At 54.4% G+C, this 21,515-nt stretch overlaps 2 protein-coding genes across 8 annotated transcripts in view; one reads left to right on the forward strand and one right to left on the reverse strand.

Annotated features, from left to right (window-relative positions):
* The first annotated feature begins 1,294 nt into the window (after positions 1 to 1,294).
* The window catches only part of FICD (FIC domain protein adenylyltransferase), a 67,265-nt gene continuing 47,044 nt past the window's right edge, over positions 1,295 to 21,515 (forward strand). The window contains exons 1-3 of one of the 5 annotated variants that reach the window (XM_079151364.1): positions 1,295 to 1,399; positions 2,806 to 3,162; positions 4,030 to 5,581. In XM_079151364.1, coding sequence (XP_079007490.1) covers positions 2,862 to 3,162; positions 4,030 to 5,105 — 1,377 coding nt within the window. In that variant the 5' untranslated portion in view covers positions 1,295 to 1,399; positions 2,806 to 2,861 and the 3' untranslated portion in view covers positions 5,106 to 5,581. The other 4 variants (XM_079151365.1, XR_013765758.1, XM_079151362.1 and 1 more) reach the window with 4 other exon arrangements.
* The window catches only part of SART3 (spliceosome associated factor 3, U4/U6 recycling protein), a 37,437-nt gene continuing 23,982 nt past the window's right edge, over positions 8,061 to 21,515 (reverse strand). For all 3 annotated transcript variants that reach the window (XM_079151310.1, XM_079151309.1, XM_079151311.1), the window contains exons 8-19: positions 21,342 to 21,480; positions 20,793 to 20,900; positions 20,018 to 20,095; positions 19,837 to 19,895; positions 18,794 to 18,903; positions 15,992 to 16,104; positions 15,112 to 15,188; positions 14,480 to 14,639; positions 11,421 to 11,875; positions 10,832 to 10,984; positions 9,560 to 9,750; positions 8,061 to 8,805 (exon numbers count right to left, since the gene is read on the reverse strand). In XM_079151310.1, coding sequence (XP_079007436.1) covers positions 8,628 to 8,805; positions 9,560 to 9,750; positions 10,832 to 10,984; positions 11,421 to 11,875; positions 14,480 to 14,639; positions 15,112 to 15,188; positions 15,992 to 16,104; positions 18,794 to 18,903; positions 19,837 to 19,895; positions 20,018 to 20,095; positions 20,793 to 20,900; positions 21,342 to 21,480 — 1,821 coding nt within the window. In that variant the 3' untranslated portion in view covers positions 8,061 to 8,627. The remainder of the gene's footprint in view (positions 8,806 to 9,559; positions 9,751 to 10,831; positions 10,985 to 11,420; positions 11,876 to 14,479; positions 14,640 to 15,111; positions 15,189 to 15,991; positions 16,105 to 18,793; positions 18,904 to 19,836; positions 19,896 to 20,017; positions 20,096 to 20,792; positions 20,901 to 21,341; positions 21,481 to 21,515) is intronic.

Genomic DNA, 21,515 nt, shown 5'->3' on the forward strand with positions numbered 1-21,515 from the left:
GAAGCTGTTTGGTCCTTCGTTTCACAATGTCCCCCCAGTCTGGCCTGGGTCTGGACACTTTGTTTTGTGCTGTGAGTCAGTAGCTCTCCTAAACTAGAATCAGGATGAAAGCTACCCAAGGGGCAGTAACATCTCCTCTTAGTTGCTGGAGCAGCCTGCAGGTCTAGCACCTTCTTCAGATAAGCAGCAGCAATTTCCTGGTGTGTTTTCTAGAAATAATTGTGAGAGTTGACACTTACCAAGCAGTTGCTCTGTACCAGATGCACAGAATCTCAAAAAAATCCTGGAAGAGTTACTGCCATCACCTTATCCCCAGTTTACAGAAACACAAACAGGGGATCAGCAAGGTCAAGCCATTTGCTGACTGTAACTCAGTTTGCAAGTGGCAGGACTGGGATGTGAACCCAGGGCTGTGTGGCACCAACGGCGACACACACAACCACCTTCTGGTACGGCTTCCACGGGGAATCTGTAGCACGTGGGGGTCTGATCTTAAAGCATCAATTGCTCTGCAAATCCCAAATTTGAGGGTAAAAGGAAAGTGGGCTGTTTGTCCCATTTTACACATAGGGAAATTAAGGCTCAGAGTCACTTGCTCAAGATCAGAGAGTAAATAGCAAAGTCTGAACCTGAGCAGACTCCAGAATCAGAGCTGCTAACATCTAAGTGAAGCGTTTCTGGGGCGCGTCCCGAGATGTTCAGGTTCAGTATTTGTGGGTTAAGATGGAGTTAGTTTTCAGTTCTCTGCTTCATGGAAAAATCCACCTCTCTGGAAGCCAGAAGAACCAGCCAGGCGTTCTCATGACGATGCAAATTAAGTCAAGAGGGAAGAGTCACAGAAGGACAGAAAGGGAAAAGAAAGCGCAGCACGGGATGGGGAGCTAAAAGCGGGGACTATCTGGTCAAGACAACAGTGGCGAGCCTCGTTTACACCCGAAGAAACCCGCATCCCATGCCGGCCCCGGACGAGTGCACCCGCGCCAAGGGCCGCGCTTATCCGCGGATGCAGATGCGAGTTTCTGGCCTTCACACGCAGCGCGCCCCAAACACCCATCCGCACTCACTTCTGCGCTCACGCTCCTCCCGCCAGCGACCTAGGCTCCGCCCCTCCCGCTGCTTATTGGCTGCTGCCGGCACGAGACCAACACAAGGGCCAGCCAATGGGAGTGGCCCACGGCGCGCCTTTACCGAGGAAGCAGACGCCGAGGCGGAAACCCGGAAATTCGAGGGACTGACAAGTGAAGAAAGCCAATCCGTCGCGACGAGGGAGGCGGGCCGCCCAATGGCGAGCCTCAGAGGGCGGGGCCACAGACCGGCGGCGAGGGATGTCCCGGGAAACTGCAGCCGCCGAGGCTGCGAGCGCCGGGAGGGTGGCAGGAAGGCCCGGCGACCGCGCGCGGTGAGGAGGGGGCATGCCCGAGGGGCTCTGAGGGTGCCTCAGGGCCGCGAGCTCTGGGCGGGATTCTCCACGGGCCGGTTCTGCGGTGACCTGACAGCAGCCCCTTTGCCTCTCGGGGGTCTGCGTCCCGCCTCTGGGGAAGTGAGGGCTGAGAGGTGGTGCCTCCCGCCGCGCAGCTGCTTCTCCACACACCGCTGGCCCCGGCGAACTCTTCTTCGCCTTTTCAGCTGGGTGGAGGAGCCTGTCCTTGCCTGTGGGAAGCCCACCCAGACCCGCCGTACCCGCACAGCACACCCAGCCATTTCAGAAGTCAGGGGCCCCGAGCCCCGGGCCAGGGCACCCCAGAGCAGGTGCACAGGCTCCTGTTAGCAGTAACTGAAGGCTAAGACCTGGGGACTCTGGACTCAGACTCCCTGGGTTCATTCCTGATGGCTCTTGACCCCCTGTGGACTTTCAGGAACTTAACTGGCCCTCTCAGTGCCTTGGTTTCTCCGATCTATAAAATGAAGCTACAGGTAGCTGGCTTTTCCTTTATAGGGTGGTTTGGGGATTAAATGAGATACTGCTATGCAGCACCTAGCTCAGGGCCCAGCACACCATAGTTGGCAAATAAATGCTTATTGTTAGCTTGCATGCCTGATCCTTTTACTCCCACTACTAGCCACTGTCACTGAAGTGGAGTAGTCACCTACTCTGGCCCAGGACCTTGGGTCCTCTTGAGATGTTCAGCTTCCTGACATTTTAGTGGGATCCCTGCAGGACAGAAAAGGAACACCAGAGAGTGGAACAGCATTGTGGGCATCGTGGCTGAATATCAGGGTGCGGGTAGGAAGAGGCATTAAATTAATGTGGCATTAAATTAAGCCACCAGTTATGTTCATCAAAGAATGGCCCCCAGAAACGCCATGGCCAATCTGTGTGTGTGTGTGTCCCAAACACTGGGTATTCAGAGGCCACCCAGATCTGTGGTGAAAGGGGTCCTTTAGAGCGGTAAGTTCCCTAAATTTAAGTCTTAAGGCTATCAGTTGCTCACTGGTGACTTTGGACAGGGGACTTCATCTCTGTGAGCCTCGGTATTCTCATCTAGACAGTGGGGGACAGACTTCACTTCCTCAGGTTGCTGGTAAAGGTTGCAGGAGATGATACGTGTGGGTTACTAAGTGCAGGCCCTGGCATATAGTAAATGCTCAGTAAAGGATGGGCTTTCCAGTTACACTGCCCTGGAGGGATCACCAGTCTTCCCAGCCTGGCCCCTCCCACTCCAGATCACTGCCTTCCCCCACTCCTGGTCCCTTCTGAATTTGAAGGTTCAGGGAGTTGCCAGGCCTGTCTCCCCTCCCAAGGTCACACGTTCTCTAGGACACGTCCACTACCCTGCCTCATCTGCAATTCTTGGTTCCTTGCAGATCCTATTCTCTCTCCACCAACTGTTGACACGTGCCTAGGGCCAACCGGAGTCCAGATGACGCTCATGCCAATGGCTTCAGTGATGGCGGTGACTGAACAGAAATGGGTCCCGGTCTGGGGCCGTTTCCTATGGGTGACACTGCTGAGCATGGCGCTGGGGTCGCTGCTGGCCCTGCTGCTGCCGCTGGAGACCATGGAAGAACAGTGTTTGGCTGTGCTAAAAGGCTTCTTCCTGCTCAGGAGCAAACTGGACAGGGTGCAGCATGCCGTCACCAAGTGCACCAGCCCGTCCACAGAGCTCAGTGTCACCTCCCGGGATGCAGGGCTGCTGGTGATCAAGACCAAGGCGTCTCCAGGTAAGACACTGAATAGTTACCTCTAGAGTGCCACTTGTCCCAGGTGCAGGGGTGGGGCAGGAGGTGACAGGTCAGCCCTGAGCACCAGCCAGGCAAGCCGACAGGTGACTGAGACCGTGTTACAGGTGTGGTGATGGGGACATGCACCGGGAAGGCCCCCTGTGGGAGGCAGGCCTGAGCCCAGTCCTGACCCGACGCTAAGTAGGTGTGGCTGGAGGAGAACGTGCTCTGGGCAGAGACCCGAGGGTAAGAGCGAGCTCGGGGACACCAGAGAAACTCGGAGGTGGTGTGCCTATGGCTGCCACCTGTGCCAGGACAGGACTGGAGAAGGAGGGGGATCCACAGTGGGTCCACACCTCCACCAGTGTCCTGTGTGCACCGGGACAGAGCAGCGTGGCTGCCTTCGCCACCAGAGGCCAGCAGCACACACCCCCCAGTTGTGACAGCCAGACATGCCCTCAGGCATTGCCAGATGTCCCCTGGGGGGCAAAGTCCTACTGCTGGGGCTTCAGGGATGATGAAGTCCCCAGGGTCCAGTGAGTGGGAGCAGCTGACGCCCCAGGTCAGGGTCGTGCCTGGAGGGGAGGCACCCTCCATGGCGGCAGCTCGGCAGCGGGGCTGGGGCGGTGACTGTCCAGCAGAAGGCAGGGGCGAGGGAGCCCAGCTGGTGCCTCCAGGGTGCAGAGAGTGGCGAGGGACACCCAGGGCTGTGGGCAGCTACGGCATGGGACATGCTGAACACAGACTTGACCAGCACCCCGAGGCGGGGGTCGTGGCCAGTCCTGTTCCCCTGGGAGACCTGCCGGGGACAGCTCCCGAGCAGCCTTTGCCACCGCCGCTGACCGGGCCTGGCGGGCTCTCTCCCAGCAGGGAAGCTGGAGGCCAAAGCAGCCTTGAACCAAGCCCTGGAGATGAAGCGCCAGGGCAAGCGGGGCAAGGCCCACAAGCTCTTCCTGCACGCCCTCAAGATGGACCCAGACTTCGTGGACGCGCTCACCGAGTTCGGCATCTTCTCGGAAGAGGACAAGGACATCATCCGGGCGGATTACCTGTACACCAGGGCGCTGACCATCTCGCCCTTCCACGAGAAAGCACTGGTCAGCCGGGATAGGACGCTGCCGCTCGTGGAGGAGATCGACCAGCGCTACTTCAGCATCCTGGACAGCAAAGTGAAGAAGGTCATGTCCATCCCCAAGGGGAGCTCGGCGCTGCGCAGGGTCATGGAGGAGACTTACTACCACCACATCTACCACACGGTGGCGATCGAGGGCAACACGCTCACGCTCTCCGAGATCAGGCACATCCTGGAGACGCGCTACGCCGTGCCAGGGAAGAGCCTGGAGGAGCAGAACGAGGTCATCGGCATGCACGCGGCCATGAAGTACATCAACGCCACCCTGGTCTCCCGCATCGGCTCCGTCACCACCAGTGACGTGCTGGAGATCCACAGGCGGGTGCTGGGGTACGTGGATCCAGTGGAAGCCGGCAGGTTCCGGACGACCCAGGTGCTGGTTGGACACCACGTCCCTCCCCATCCCCAGGAGGTGGAAAGGCAGATGCAGGAGTTCATCCAGTGGCTCAACTCGGAGGACGCAGCGAGCCTGCACCCGGTGGAGTTCGCAGCGCTGGCGCACTACAAACTCGTCTACATCCACCCCTTCATCGACGGCAACGGGAGGACCTCCCGCCTGCTGATGAACCTCATCTTGATGCAGGCAGGCTACCCGCCCATCACCATCCGCAAGGAGCAGAGGTCTGAGTATTACCACGTGCTGGACGTCGCCAACGAGGGTGACGTGCGGCCATTCATCCGCTTCATCGCCAAGTGTACCGAGACCACCCTGGACACCCTGCTCTTTGCCACGACTGAGTACTCGGTGGCGCTGCCGGAAGCCAACCCCAACCATTCTGGGTTCCAGGAGACGCTTCCTGTGAAGCCCTAACTCCTGGTGACACAGGAAGGTAGGAAGTCTGGGGTCAAAGAAACTCAGCATTTCCAGAAACCTAGTCATCTCCAAAAGCAAAATGAGACCTTTAAACACTCTTTACCTCCAAATGTTTTTTGGTTAAAAGAGAAAAAAAAGACTAAATTATTAAGCCTTAGGCTCTTTAAGATAATTTAATTCAACGGAGTTATTTATTTACTTCTTTTGAGCAAGCAAGTTATGCGTGGTGTCCACTGTGGCTGTGCTGGTGGCCGCTCTCTGGGTGGTGGTCCCAGCACACGGCAGGAGCAGCGATGTTCCTGAGAGGCCAGAACGCAGGTTCTGGAGCAGAATTTGCACTAAGGTCGGGGAGAGGCCAAGTCTTTCTCTGAAAGTGGCTGTGAGCGGTTGTGACTTTAACAGGGAAGTCAGCAGTCCTGGGGAGAAGCCATCCCAGTTCTGAGGTGTGATGAAAGCTGTCTTCTTGGGTTTTTGCTCCCTACCAAGAGACCAGCGTGGCAGCTTTCACTGGGAGAGCAGACGTCCCAGATAGGAAACGGGCACTGCCGTCCCTGGTTAAGACACTTGCTTATCTCCGGGAAGACTCTTTGGGCCACAGTTAATTTGCAGGCTGGAGTTCCAAAGCCATTTTTTCATACTGAGACTCTTTCTAACTCAGGAGAGGTGGCGGCCAGCCTGGTTCCCTTTGTTCGTCACTTTCTCTTGCACTTCCTTTGCAGCAGCTTGGACCAGAGGTTTCTTCCAGGCTGACCCCCTCTGGGCTGCCACCCCACTGTGCCACGCTGCAGGGTAGGTCAGCCCTGCCCTCCCTCTCCGAGTTCCGTAGATTTGAGAGTGCGTATCTGAGAAAGGTGCCACATCAACCCATTAAGCTTTTCTGACAACGAGCTGCAGCCCTGCCCCATTCAGGATGGGTCCCTCCGTCATGTGCTCTCACACTCAGCCCCGCCCACCTCGCACAGCCTCCCCTGGAGGAGGTGGAAGACTGCCTCCGAGTGGCCTTACTTTCCTAGCAGCCTGCAAAATGATAGTGTCATATGTAAGGTGGCCAGGTTTCCCAGCTGTCATCGTTCAGAAATAGACTCTTCTCTTTCAATCACATACGGCCCAAGTGCCAAGTGGACTACTGCTAGTTAGCCTCAGAATGGCTGAAAATCACCAGCTTCCTCTCCCAGGGATGGAGCCTGCTGGGTCTACCGCTGCACTGCACCTGGGCGGCGTCTGAATGGCAGGGAGAATCAGCGTTGTGCTACCTCTGAGTTTAGGACTGGGTCCTGCAGACAGTAGCCAGCGCTTTAAGTGACCCACTTGTATAAATGGCACAGTCGTTTTCTGAGGTTTGGAAAGATGAGTGAAAGGATGTGTGCCGGCTCAGTCCACCCGCACGCGCCCACGGGTTTAGAAGCACACCAAGGAAGCCTGGCAGGAGCGCGTGCTCCGTCCTCTAGCAAGAGAATTGCACTTTAGCCATGTGTGAAGGATGTTATTTTAACCAATTCCTGGTTCTAATAAAGTATTTTATTACATAAATGTTTGCAACCTTGCTGTCTTTCTCAAAGGGTATTTCCATTCATAAAGATGAAGGCTGGGGGCTCTTCATGTCATTCTGGGAAAACAGACCCAAGAGGTGACATCAGAGGCAAGCAGGACAGAGCAAGCTGCACGCACTGCCCTCCCAGGCTAATGGGCAGAAGGGCTGATTTCCTTTATTTTTCTTCCTAAGATTCAAAATGGTTTTTCCTGTTTATCGTCACCACCAGTCCTTGATTTCTGATGCCCCTTGTGTTCCTGGAAACCCCCTTCCAGGCAGTCAGTAGCCAGCAACACAAGGGTCCTGCCGAGTGTCCAAAGGCTCTTCCATCACAAGCCACGCTGAGCGGAAGTGAGGTGGAGCTCTGGCCAGCAGCACCGGGCAGAGCAGAGCCTGGAGTGCGGCCGGAAGGCAGGCTGGCACCTGCAGTGGGAGGGGCGTCAGGCAGGCACAGGCTCCCTCCGAGCCCCCAGCCGTCTAGCCAGCTGGTAGGCCTCACGGCGGCCACCACGGGATGGACCCAGGAGGCACCTGGGCCACAGCCAGGCTCCTACTGCCAACAGCTGCTGCCAGAGCTTCATCAGAAGTGAGGCCAAGAAAAGGGAGTTTGTTTTGTGCAAAACAGAAAGACCAAGGAGGGCGACCCTGCGGTTCAAGCCTTCAGACCTTATAACAGTGATTGTTCCCAGGGAGAGACACAGACACTTAAAGTCAACGTGGGTAGTTGGGGACATTGGGGCATCACGGCTAATGTTTCCAAAGGTGAAAACCAAACTGGCCTTAAGGTCCTTCTCTCCCAGGTCAGATGAGCGAGCTGATGCTGGCTCAGCCCCAAGGTGAGGCAGCAGGTGGTGGCGAGGACGGCGGAGTGGGGCCCTGCCTGGGGGGGGAGGCCGACACTCAACGCCAGGCACGCAGGACTTCATTTCGTGGTTCTACTTTATCCGTCAAAATTTTCCATAGAAAAATATCAAGTTAAAAAAAGGTCAGAAAGCCTGACGGATGCACAGAAACTAAGATTCACAAAACAGGTGAGGAGTCGATCTCCACACACACAGGGCCTCCCCACCGCACAGCAGCGCCGCTTTCACGGCAGTAAGTGCCTGGTGAAAGGTGGAGGGAAAAGCTTAAAAGCTGAAGTGTCACGCTGCGGAAACCTTAAGCTCAAGACTGAAGACACATCACTGCTGAAATGAAGCAACGAGGAGACCCGACTTAAAACTTCCATTTACACACCTATCAGGTAAAGCCTCGTAGCCCCCTACGAAACGCCCCATCCGGATGCAGAGCTGAGGACCACGGCAAGGCGCTCCGAGAACGTCATTTAATACGCAAAGCCAGATGGGGAACCGAAGCACGTAAACAAACCGGAGGGCTGAAGGCCAAGGTCAGGCCCAGAAAAGAAAATGGTCCACGCAGAGTTCCCATAGAAAACACGTCGCAAATATTTTGCTTTTAACAGTTGACATGTCCTTTACAAATACATAATAGAAAAACACAATCCCCGTGAACAAAAGCCCGTCCAATGTGTTTTGGGGCCTCCCCCTCCCCACCCCTTACTAAAATAGGCCATTCTGGTGAGTCACTAGCATCTGCCACTGTTCATCTTTCACGAGCATGACGGGCATGTGTGCTGTGCGGGAAGTGAGAGAAACGTCTTACAAAAGGGGCCAGAGGTGGCCCAAAGCATGGGGACAAGTGGGTCTCAAGAGCCATGTTCCAGTGTCACCTCTGCTCCTCACTCTCAGGACACCAAAGTACGTAGGGACAGCCACCCTGCGGGGCCACCCCTCCCCCACTGCCCTCAATGTGAGGGAGCACTCGACGCCTCTTCACGTGGAACACACTCTCCCCTTCTGTCTACGCCCGTTGAGTCCAGGAGCACGTGGGTGCGGCACGGCCCTCCGTCGCCCAGGCACTGCTGGGCGGTGGGTGGTCCGCCTGACCAGCCTGGAGTAAGGCATTTCCTGTCTCTCACAGCATCGTGTTCACTTTCTCAGAAGCAACTTGGCAAAGTCAGCGTTGGACATCTTGGGAGCCTCAGTGGCCGCAGAGGTGGAGACCGCTGGACATGGGGCAGGGCCGTTCTCAGCCTGAGCAGTGGCAGCGCCCGGGCGCTGCAGGGCACGAGGCAGCAGAGCGAGCTGGGTCCTTCCCTTTCCTCGCCTGCAAGACACAGAACAGACCCTCTGAACAAGGATTTGTGGCTCCTGATCGGACTGTAAAAATAAGCCAGGCAGCTTTAAAGCACCCCAAGTTAAGGACTGGGGACGGAGCCCGGTTTATAGCATCTGCCTCCTGGGTTTCAGCCCCAGCACCACAAAATAAAATCATAAAAAAGAAAAGAAAAAAAAAACCAGCTGCTTAAATACCAAAATTAAGAGGTGAAATATAAAAAGCAGGACTGATAAGATGATCCTCTGTCCTTAATTGTGACTAGCGAAGGAAAAGCATGTCAACAAACTGCCTTGTCCACACTGGGCGAAGACCACCCGTGCAACAGCCACTGGGGGACAGAAACGGCTGCCATCTTTTGGCCCCTGCCATATAATCGCGCCCCTCTGCTGGCTGGTCCCCATGAAGAGAAAGCACAGCCCTGAGAGCTCACGGCCACGACGAGAATGGCGGCACGATGACATCAGCGGGCTCCTTTCACAGATGCATCGGCAAAGGGGACTTCAAGACAATCACTGCCTGAGGGTGAGCTGGCGGACACCAGCTCTGCTGCCCAGGTGCCCTCCTGGGGCTTGCTCCGGACACCTTGCTCCAGCAGAACCACCACGGTCGCTGGAGGAGCAGCAGGGCCTGGCTTCCTGTCCCGACTCACCAGACCACCAGGAATGACCCGGAACTCCTCCAGCCGAGCCACACCGCAGTGCTGCCCAGAACCAGCCCCGCCCGCTGCGCACGCGACACTCACGCTCCATACATCTGCCGCGGCATCATGGGACCACCTGGTGCTCTCCTCGCCTCTGGCTTCTCTGGAACTTTTCTCTGAGGGGGGTTGCTGATCGCCACTTTGATGACATTCTCTTTGATGGTCATGCCGTCCATCTTCATCACAGCCTGCGACGCCTGAGACTCATTTTCATACTCCACGTAGGCCAGACCCTGGAGAGAAGAGGTCCACGGTCAGCCGTGCAGACCCAGGACGCAGCCTCCTCACACAGGTCAGGGAGCCTGGCTTCCTTAGGAAAGTGGCAGAGCAGACGGCCGCTACCTGGTCACCTCCCCACCGCCGCTGCCCTGGCTACAGGTTTACTCCAGGCCCTACTCTGCTTCCCTGTGGCAGTTACTGATTTTCACATCAGAAGAACCTTTCTGGGTTCAGCACACCCCGTGCCTGCTCCGGAAGAAAGAGACAGGCGGACCAGAAGTACAGGAGGTGCCAAAGAGGTGGGCCAGGCACGGGGCGGTCAGCGGCCCAGCGGCCCTTCAGTCCCTTTAGTCTTCAATTTTCCAGCAACCTGGTTGGGGGTGAGGTTCAAAAGAAATCCAAAATCATGCTTAAAACAACGCTACTTGAAACGGAGCACACAGGGCCAGGCGTGGTGCACACGCCTGTGGTCCCAGCCACTCAGGAGGCTGAGTCACTTGAGCACACAGCTGAGACCAGCCTAACCAACATACCAAGACCCCGTCTCAAAAGAATATATAAACGGGCTAGGATCATGGCTCAAAGGTGGAGCGCTTGCCTAGTACAGGCAAGGCACCAGGTTCCAACCTCAGCACCACATAAACATAAATATATAAAAGTACTGTGTCAAAAAACACATTGCATCATTATAGAAACCACACACACACACGTATACACCTATGCACGCACGTGTGCATGCGCATGCATGCCGTGCAAAAGGGCAAAGCAGGACCTGGAGGGGCAAGAGGAAGGGGTGAAGAGGAGTCTAGTTGAGGGGGATGGGACTCATGGCACCAGCTGAGGAAGAGTGCGCACATGGAGACCACTCAGCCAGGCACCCGCACTGTGGCCCCCGTGAATGTTAATAATTCACTTTCCAAACGCCTTTTTCATTTTTAGTACATTTAGCTACATAAGGTTAACCTGATTCTCAAATGGAAGCGCAGCCAAGTGAGCTTATCCTTCCTTCCAATTCCCATCCCATCTTAGGAGACAAGCTAGGAACCCCCTCCAGCCTCAGAAGACCAGGTACCAACCATCTGCACCAGCACGGACCTTGGGTTTGCCAGCCCGGTTGGTGACCAGCCTGAGGTCTTTCACGGTGCCATGAGCCTTACAGATGTCTTCCAGTTCCTCTCTGGTGCAGGAGAAGGGCAGGCCAGAGACGAACAGCTTGTGTTTCTCCAGGGCAGTGCTATACCTGAACACCTGCAGGAGAAGGCGAGAGGAGCAGCCACGGTCAGGCCCTGCAGCAGGCAGATGCTGCCGCCACAGGCACGCCCCACCAGCAGCCCAGAGCCCAGCCGGGATGGGAACTGGTAACAGAGTCGCCTGGCAAGTCACTTCAGGCCTCAATTCCTCCTCTGAAAAACAGCAGGAATAAAAGCAGCCATTGCAGAGTCAGGCGTGGGGAGCCAGAAGAACGACCAGCAACAGCGAGCTCTGGTCACCCACCACCCGGCGGCCCCGGCAAGGCGCCATTCCTATCGTTATGTCAACTAGTGCAGGCTCAGAGTGGCCAGGGCCCAAGTGAGGTCAGTCCCAGCCAGGTGCACTGCCCACTGAGGCCGCGTGCCTTCACGTGAGCCCTGCAGGGGAGACGGGTGCCGAGCAGCCCCACCCGAGAGGCGTGCTCCCCACAGACCTTGAAATCCGGGTTCTTGCTCTTATCCACACAGGGGGAAACGAACATCGGCCTCCCTTCTACGCTCTTCCGGTCCAACTCCAGGGCCTTCAGGGCAGAGTTTTCTTCTTTAAATTCCACGTAGCAATAGCCTCGGAAATCCCCGCGGTTGCTGAAGATGGGGCGGATCTCGACCACCTCCCCACAGGCCTCGAAGAGCGGCCTGAGCTTCACATCGGGCTCCGCCATGCTGTAGGGCAGGTTGCTGACGAAGACGGTGATGCTGTCCTTGCTGCTGTCGTGGGGCACCTTGGGCATGTCCCGCTTCAGGGAGGCGGCCTTCTCCTTCTGCTTGGAAGGGGGACCGACGTCCACAGGTGCAGGTGTCCCAGAGAGACCTTTGTCCACCTCCCCGTGTGGCACTGCTCCAGTCAGGGGCGAACTGTTCTCCACCCTTCTTCGTTTGGAGGGCTGCTCTGCAGGCGTTCAAAAGAGAAGCAGTGAGAATTAGACAGCGTGCCGTTCGGTCCTTCAGCAACCTGCGAATGTGCATGTGCACAGAAACCCCTGCACCACGAGTGGCCAGTCTGCAGCGGACATGTGGAGGGGCAGGCCCCACGCCCCTGGGAAGGCTTCCGTGACCCTCCTGACCCGCCCCATGATTTTCTGAGCCCCGATTATCCTCCAGTGCGTGGGCTACTTTAAGTGGAAGCAGTAATGTAAGTGCCACTGTCCACTCTTAGCTATGCGCATGGTCAGAGGGACCCCGCCTCAGGCCAGCGGGCTCTAGTACCTCTGCCACAAAGCCCAGGCAGCACAGGGACCGAGGCAGGGAAACCACATCCGGGGTGGGCACAAGCTCCGGGACCACGTGCTGGAAAGCACAAGGAAGGGCCTGACTGCGAGACACTCTGGGTGTCCTGTCCTTCGGCACCTTCGCCAACACTCCACTCGACCCTTCTCACCGTGGCCCGCAGAGGACAAGGGCCAAAGCCCAGCGAGCGTCCGCCTCCGCTCACAGACCTTCCATCAACTCCCCACTGCTTCCCCAGGGCATCCGAGCCTCGTGCTCCACCCGACAACACGCCCACCTGGGCCTGCCTGGCCCGGCCCCACCACTACCTCTGTCCCTCTGCCTGGCATCTGGGATCAGACTCAATCCCGTGCCGCTCAGAGAATAGCCCTTACGTGCATCCGTGCTTCACTCACTACTCTGCCCAAGGGACTCCTCCCGGGCCGTCCCTGCTCCTTCGTCCAGGCCCATGAAGCCTCCTGGCAGGAAGCTGAGCCTGGTGCCTTTGGCCTCCACCACACAGCACAGCATCTCCCAAGTCCCATTCACCTCATCCTGGTAACCTGGGGGCTCTGAGGGGCAGGGACCACCCTGGGTCATTCCTGAAGGCCCGAACCAAGTGTGTGCAAGAAAGGCCAACTGATGGCAGGCTGCTTTCCATTTCCCTCTGGCGGCCACAGCTACGCGAGGGAAACGCTCAGCGTTCACTGTCTCGGGACAGTTCTTCACCTTGACTGACAAATGAATCAAATTGACCCACACCTGCCTGGAAACACTAGCTGGAAAATTCCACCACCCAAAACCATCAAGTGGGGCTGAGCAAGCCAGGCACCTGGGCAGGGGGCCATGGCAGTGGGGACACAGCAGTGGGGTGGCACTGGAACCCAATGAGGTGGACATGGGCACATGGGGTGGTGACAGGGACCTAGCCTGGGGGTGGCTGTCAGGGTGAGGAGATGACACCCAGGTATGAGGGCCACCTGGTAATGCCTGGCAGAGGACGCGGAGCCTGAGTGCTGGGCACACCATCTGTGCAGGGCAGCACCAGTGCGGGCATGGGCGGCCCAGAGGGCAAGGAGAGCAGCAGGCGGGAGCTGGCACAGAGCTGGGGACTGGCGGCACCCGAGAGCGTGCTGAGGGTGCCGGGGGCAGGGCACTGTCAGCAGGAAACCCCGTGGAGCCGGTGGGGGATGCGGGTGCCCGGGTGGGCTTAGGCTGTCCAGGGTGCCACACGTGCACAGTTCCATGTGAATGGACGCTTGCTCCCTAGCACGAGCCACTCAGAGGCCTGGGGCACAAGCCCCAACGGCAGTGAGAACACCTGGCACCTGCCGAGCACCACGCACACCTGGAGAACAGGGGCTCTAGGCCAAGGCACAGGAGGATGAGACGAACTCGGGGGGGCTCCGCGCCTGCAAGGAAGGACTCAGAGGGCCAGGGCAGGTCAAAGGGCACCGAGGCCTGCTTGAGGGAGCACCTGAGCCCCAAACCGGGACAAGAAGAAAGCGTAATTAGTACCCTAAGGTCATGGCTGAGGAAAACAGTAATCCACATCCACAGGACAGAGGAGTGGCTCTGAAGTTCCGGGGACAGGCTACCTACCTCTCAAAGTAAGGTAAATAGCCATCAAAATACTAAGTTATTACAAGGAGAGCAAGCCAGGCAGGCACCACCATGGTCACATCACCAAAGTGACCAAAATCACATGCACCTGAAGGGATTCAACAGGAAGGACACATCCCTTAGGTGCTGTTCCTGACTCAGCACAGGGGACACAGAAAAGCCCACCCTGAGGAATATTCTACAAGTAACTGGCCTCCTTCAAGTGTTCTGGTCATGGGAGTCAAAGGAACATTCCAGACTAAAAGAGACTCGAGAAACAGGACAGTTAAGCACAAACCTAGAGCCATCTACTGGAAAGGACACCACTAGCACCAAGGGCAGGACACGAAGGCAGGAATGGATGGTGCTGTCCTGACTCTTGGTTTGGGGGTTTTGTTTTGGTGCCAGGGACTGGGCCCACCCCCAGCCCTTTCTGCTTCACATTTTAAGTCAGGCCCTTTGCCAAGTTGCTGAGGCTGGCCTTGAACTTGCACTCCATGGCCTCAGCGTCACAGGTGTGTACCACCAGGCCCAGCTGGTCCTGATCCCTGCTGGCTGAACGCAGGCACGCGACACCCTGATCTGCAGGACACAGGCCAAGTGGCCCCGGGGTATGGCCGGGAGGAGCCCCTGCTGTCTGTGCGACTCGGCAGGCCTGGGAGCCTGAAGGCAGGCGGGGCCCCACCTTCCTCCACCTCGCCCTGCTCCTCCTCGTCCGCTCTGCGTGTGTCGCCGCCGCTCGCCTTCTTCTTCTTCTTCAAGGCTTTCTTCTCAGCCCGCATCCTCTTCCGCTGCTCGGCCTTCTCCTCCTCCTGCTGCACGAGGGCTGCCTCCTTCTCTGCAGCCTGGAGAGGGAAGAGGCCCTGCTGGATGTGCTGCTCCCAGACCCCACCAGGCTCTGGAGTGATGTGAAATGGAAGGGCGGGCAGGAGGTCACCCCCAGATGAGGAACATTCCCAGTGGCCCCCGGTCGCCCTGGCTTCCTAGGGTTCTGGATCTCAAGCCTGTGGTACCAGGGCCCTAAGTAAGCTGGGGGCTCACGCTCCGCTCAGAGGCCAGCTGAGCCTCCTTTTTGTTCTTCTCCATCTATTCCAATTGATTTTAGGGCCAAAATTCCCCCAGTACATGAAAAAGTATTTACTGTTAGAGCCAAAATTTTAAGTTAATCTAAAAAGAGATACAAGGTTATTGATTCGAGTCTTTTACAATAAATGCCCTATATGTGAAATGCGTTTCTCATGAACATTCAAAGGTTTGACAAGAACCATCCACACCAAGCAGAGCCTAAGGGATCCAGGGACTCCCACACTCAGTTACCTTCGCCCTCTGCTCGGTCACGCGAGCCAGCCGGGTTTCGGTTTTCTGGACAGCGATATCCCAGTCTTCTAAAGTACCTTGACAGAAGAGAAGCACGGCGTTCACTCCTTGCATTTTTGAAAGACTTAACACCATAAACTTGTCTCAATTCCCCACACCTCCAGAAGCAATCTCTCCCTTATCCCAGGAAGAACGGGAGAGTTCCTCCATTTTAAGAAAATTTAACCATGTGGGCTTCAAGTTTGGAATGCACACAGTCCTACAGGTGTTTCGACTGTCCCTTTTCTGACTTGAAAGCCAGAACATGACCTCTTTCAGGCTCTCCATGCAAAGATCATGAAAACATTCTGGTACAAAAGGCCACAAGGCGTTTATATCAAGACTGAAGAATGTTATGCGCCACCCGAACGCTGAAGCATTGTTTTGTGGGAGTCTGACCTCCAGCACTGAGGGGCTCACACCCCAAAACCAGACCATGGCCCGTCTCCCTGCTGGCACTGTGACCCAGGGACTCGTGGAGCTGGGCCTCCCGAGCACCTCAGCCATGCAGATGTGCACTAGAGCAAGGCGCCCCCAGGCACCCTGACGACGGCGGAGGCACGTCTGGTCGTCAGGGCTGGGTGGGGCGAGGGCCACTGCAGCCTCCCACAGGTGGAGGCCAGGGACACGGCTAAGTGTCCTGCAATGCAAGGACAGCATGACGCACCATGCCAGCCCTGCGCAGGGCCGCGTCACAGCCTGGAGCTGAAGACGGAGCAGTTACAGGGCTCACTCTGGGTGAGGCTCGGGACAGTCTAGTCACACAGCGCCCCCAGCCGGGCAGTGGCCATGACCACAGGCAGTCCTGACAGACAACCAGACCCGAGGGCTGCGGCCCCACCTTCCATCCTCTCCATGGTGAGCAGCACCTCACAGACGTGCTCGGGGTAGTCGCTGGTGCACTGCACGGCCCGGTGCAGAGCCTTCCGGCAGTGCTGCGTGTCGCCGTGGGCCCTAGGGCAAAACACAAAGAGCTGCTGCCACCAGGGGCTCACACCCCAAAAGAGAGGCAAAGGCACAGGGAGGGAGGGGCGGCTCTCCCAGGTGGGAGTCCTGCTGGACACTAGTTTCCAAGGGGACTCGGCTGTCAGGAGCCACTTCCCCCTGCCTCCCCCAGTCTCCAGTCACACGGGGAGGCATTCTGGGAACCACCCTGCCGGTGCCCAAAAACTGCACAGGGCAGCAGTCAGCCATTGGGTTTTCCATCTCTATAGCACTTGGAGGTGCAACCCATGGGGCAGAGGTCCAGCAAGTCTACGTCACTTGATAAAGTCCCTGAGAAATTCCATGGAGTCCAACCAGAGGGGAGAACCACTAAATCAGGAGATGGGCGGAGTTCATGCCGCAAGTCAGATGGTTTTGTACTGACAGGGAAAAAGACATGACTAGTCACAAAAGAAATTCATCCGCCGCAAGTTAGAACCGTCATGTTCTCATTTGTTTTTTTTAAAAGTTAAAAATGTACATGCATATTGTAAGTACGTATCAAGACACTCAGAAAAAAAATCAGTGTGGTTCCCAAAGTACGATCCATGTGCCCCTGAGACCTCTTGGCAACAGGACCCCCTCAAGGCATCTGCAAAGTTAGAGGTCCTTTTACAATAACACCAAGATGTCACTGGACTTTTTTGCTGTGTTGACATTTGCATGGGGGATGCAAAAGCAACAGTGGCTCCTCATATAAAGTAAGGTAGGGCACACCTTTTTATTATTCTGTGTGACAAAATGGGGGATATACAGACAGCACCCCTCCTGAGAAAAGTATACGTTATCATTTGAGTTGCAACCTGAGTTAGTCACTTTTTACAGGGCACTTTTTGCTTGAAGGAACAGCTGAATGACAAACTACAGTTACGGAGACCTGCGTTTCACATATTACTTCCCAAAATTAATGACATAGGTCTGCTACGCCAGAGAAAACCACTGATGTCATCTGTTGCCAGTGATAAAATGTGAGCTTCTAGCCAGGCTCATGCCTGTAATCCCAGCAACTCAGGAGGCTGAGGCAGGAGAATCTCAAGTTCAAAGCCAGCCTTAGCCAAAGCAAGGTGCTTAGCATCTCAGTGAAACCCTGTCTCTAAATAAATTACAAAATAGGGAAATAGGGCTGGAGATGTGGCTCAGTGGTTGAATGCCCGAGTCCAATCCCTGGTACAAAAAAAAAAAAAAAGAACCTATCACTTAAGCTAGTCATGGTGGTACACTCCTGTAATCCCAGTGACTCAGGAGACTAAGACAGGAGGATCCCAAGTTCAAAGTCAGCTTCAGCAACTTAGTGAGGCCCTGTCTCAAAATATAAAAGGACTGGGATGTGGCTCAGAGGTTAAGCACCCCAGTGTTCAATCCCTGGTTTAAAAAAAAAAAAAAAAAAAAAAAAAAAAACACTATTATTTGTTGCATTCAGCCACAGTATGGAAGGAGAACATCTAGAATTAACTGAAAGGCTACTAAATAGCCCTTTCTTTTTTAACCTCATCTATGTGAGGCCAAATTCTTTTATACTCTCCAGTGAGAACAGTCACAACTGATACAGAACAGACATGAAAATTCAGGTGTCTTCCACTAAGTCAAACTGAAGATACAGCAAAAAGGTAAGACCATACCACTTTTCTCACTAAATTGTTTTGGAGTTTGGAAAATAATCATTTCTCCAACAAATGTATAAATAACATCTGCTATAAAGAGTTAAATGTTACAGATATTATTTTTTAATGATCAACAAAAATATTTTTTATTTTCTAATTGGATAAATATTTATATAATTCACATAAACAAAAGCTCTTTGGGATCTTCAAGTTTTAACAGAGTAAGGGGGTCCCAGACCAAAAGGTGTGAGATCTAGAGAAACAGTCAACAAGCTTGAACAACGGCCATTCCTGGTACAAGCCTCCACCACATATTTTTCTATCATATATTTTTGTCTCTGTACTTTTTCAACTTGAGCACAATTTTTTTTTTTTAAATAGGGGAAATAATAAAACAGTCAAAAAAGGAAAAAGGTAGTACAGAAATATGTTTGACATACAATGTTTAAGACGTATTGAAGAGAAAAGCTGGTCATATTCTTGGTACCTTCCCCATATTTACGAATATTACTGGGCACATCTTTAAATCTTACATTTTTAAAGGTTTGTAATTTTAAAAGTTTGAAAATTTTGTGCACTTTAACTGCATTTCCATTTTAAAGAAATTTAAGCATCAAAAAGTCTCAAAACATTAACAGGCTGGAGATGCAGCTCAGGGACAGAGCCCCTGCCTAGCAGGCCTGAGGTCCTGGTCCCACCCCTGGTACCGCAAAAACAGGCGAACAGGAACTAACAGTACTTAAGTTTGAGTCGAAGCTTTCAATTAATTTGAATTTTCTCTTTGCTTTTTAGTGCTATTTTCTTATAAAATCAAATATAATTTTTTAAAAACTCTCCCAAAAAAGTCAAATAGAATATTCATGTCTAAAAATAAAAAACAAAAAATAAAAAAAAAAAAGGAAATCTGTGGCTTGAACAGCCCCCACACAAAACACTGTCTGCTTCTCTAGCCTTGCCCTCGGATGAGACACAAGACAAAGGACTGAGCCATCCCAAGGAGCGAGCGGGAGTCGGCCACACTCAGCACCAGCGTCCCCCGCCCCCGCCAGGCCGGTTACCTCTCCAGGTTGTAGTACTCCAGCCACATGTTGGCGTACTTGGCGTTCCCTCTGGTCATGATGCTGTCCCAGAGCTCCCGAGCTTTCTGCATGTTATTGCACAGTCGAGCCTACGATGCATCAGCAGGCTGTCAGGAAGGACCTGGCATTCCAACACCAGTCCCCATCACGAAGCCCACTTCAACAGACAGGCAGAGAAGCCCCCGTGGCTATCGGTGCTGCAGGAATTCCAGACAGGTTTACTTCCCACCAGCGACAAAAGGCCCTCGCTCTGCCCTGCACAGGGGCAAGCCTCAAAGGCCCTGCCTACTCCTCCGGTGAACACAGCAGCAAACTCCAGCGCTCACAGCAGGACAGGCGAGTCGCTGGTTTTCTACGTCCCCTGAGCTTAACTACAAGTGCTTCATTAGGAGCGGTGCATAGAAGAACGACTGATCTGGCATCGAAGGCCAGTGCTGCCACTTTATAGGTCACCTGACCTGAGCAGATTACCCAACCTCTCCGAGTATTGGGTTCCTCATCCTTGAAGTGGTCACAAGACTGACTTCCTACACAAAAACTACCTGACAAATATTAGCTGCTTTGGCCTGACTCCCCCTCAGAGAACAAAACATAATTAGAAGTTTACGATTCAGCCGACTGCAGGAGGGCAGACTCCACGTCTCAATCAGTTTGGGGTTCCTGGACCAGTAATAACAATCGCTATATCCACCGATTTTTTTGTCAAATCATCCATCACTGGATGAAAGGCCTCAGCCATGCAGAGACCACCTCTATCCGATTCCCAGCACCTGATCTCATGAATGAGCAACGAGGGAGGATAAAGACATAAGCCAGCCAACAGCCGGCACTCGGACATCTGTGGCACGCAGCCCAGAGACAGCACTTCCACCAAGAGAAGAACAATGTTCACCACGCGAGGTAAACACCACAAATCCTCACAGTCCTAGAGCACCCACTGGGATTCCAACTGTATTACAAAGCACTATTAATAAAGATCTTTTAAAGATGGAGGAAACTCAAGAAATGTCCAAAGCTTTTACCTCAATCCTAGCCCAGTTCTGCATGATCACGCAGCTTGGATCTCCACTCTCGTTGAAACCTTTCAGAACGGAATTAGTGAAAATTAAAAAGAAATTCTGGGGCACACTGCTCAGCTGGGCAGGTATGACAGGCAAGAACGGGCAGCGCGACTGGGCAAAGTGGCAGGCGGGCTGGACTTACGCTCCTCGACCTCCTGCCGCAGGTACTCCAAAGCGCGAGTGAAGGCGGACCGCAGCTCTTCCAGCTCCTTGCTGGAGTCTGTTGGAAATTGCAGAAAGGACTTTACAAAAGCACACAGGCTGCCACCTCTTTTTGGTGTCATTTAATCCTACACCTGCCTGGAGATTATGCACTTGGCATCAGGCAAATAACACCTCAGTTCCCATCCGTCCCACAGCAGGGAAGAAAGAGAGGGGCAAAGGACACGCGTGGACAGAGGGCAGAAGCCAGAGGTGAGCACGGGGGGATGTGGGGAACCACGGCAGACGGGTGGGTCTCCCCAAGAGAGCGAGAGGAAGGAGTAGTGCAGTCAAAGGTCACCACTCAAAGTCACTGCCGCACGTTACACAAGCACATGTTTGGGTTGCTCTGGGTGCCTTTTGTTTTAGGGGAGCGGAATTGGAGCAGGGGATCCTGCAGAGATCCAGACAGCTAAAAGAAAACATCAGTCTTATTTTACACTATCTGGGGTTTATAAAGGAGACAGAAGTGAAAAATGAGAGAGAAGGCTTCAGAGGCCGACAGGAAGCAACATGAAACCTACGGAGCCTCTCTCTCCACAGTCCACAGCCTGACTCGTGACAGTCCGAAATCACAAAACTGTACAGGGGGCTGGCGGGGACCAACGCCTGGGCGGCATCATCCAAACACCACAACATGTTTGGGGAACTGAGACAGCTCACCAGGACGTGCTGGGGAAAGGTCAATTCCAAGGGAAGCACATGTACTGAGGTACCTTGCTTGAAGTCAACCCTTCTCCTCAAGTAATCCAGATACGCCTGCCAGAGCTCCACGTAATCAGGAGCCTGGATGAAGCCAGCATTCAAAGCTTTCTCGAAGGTCGCTAAGGATGGAAGAGGTCAGGATTCAGAGCCAATTCAAGGAGATGCTCACATAAGGTCATCAAACTCTACTGACTACAAAACCTTCACGACTTTATAAAGTAGTAAGATGCAACAAAGTGAAATAAGCTAGAGGAAATGCTCAAAAGGGAAGATCGCAGGGCAGCGCGCGAATGGTGTCCACAGGATGGCACTCCACACGGCCCTGCCAGAGAGCCCCATGTGAGAAAAGGCCAGGGCTTCTTCAAAAATCACAACCAGTCGTAGCATGTTACGAAGAGCCAAGAAGCCATGAACACAGCCATTGCGTCTCCACCCAGAGCCTTTTGGCCACTAGTACTCAGCATTCCAAAGAAAACCCTGGGGAATGCTAACTCAGTGACTTCCCAGTCCTAACAGTTTCTCACGAGGGAGGAAAAACTTAGAAGTCATCCCACACGCACCAGAAATCACTCGATGATCAGCTCCATGTCTCTCCATGGCCAGGAGGTAGCGACTCCACAGGGCGACCGTCCAGGGGCAGTTCCTAACAGCACGGCTGTGTACAGATAAAACCAGATCCTTTACTTTCAGCTGTCGGTCCTAGAAGAAAGAATTCCAGGGTGAGAAGACAAAAT

Source organism: Sciurus vulgaris (genome assembly GCF_902686455.1).
Source record: "Sciurus vulgaris genome assembly, chromosome: 8".
NCBI lineage: Eukaryota > Metazoa > Chordata > Mammalia > Rodentia > Sciuridae > Sciurus > Sciurus vulgaris.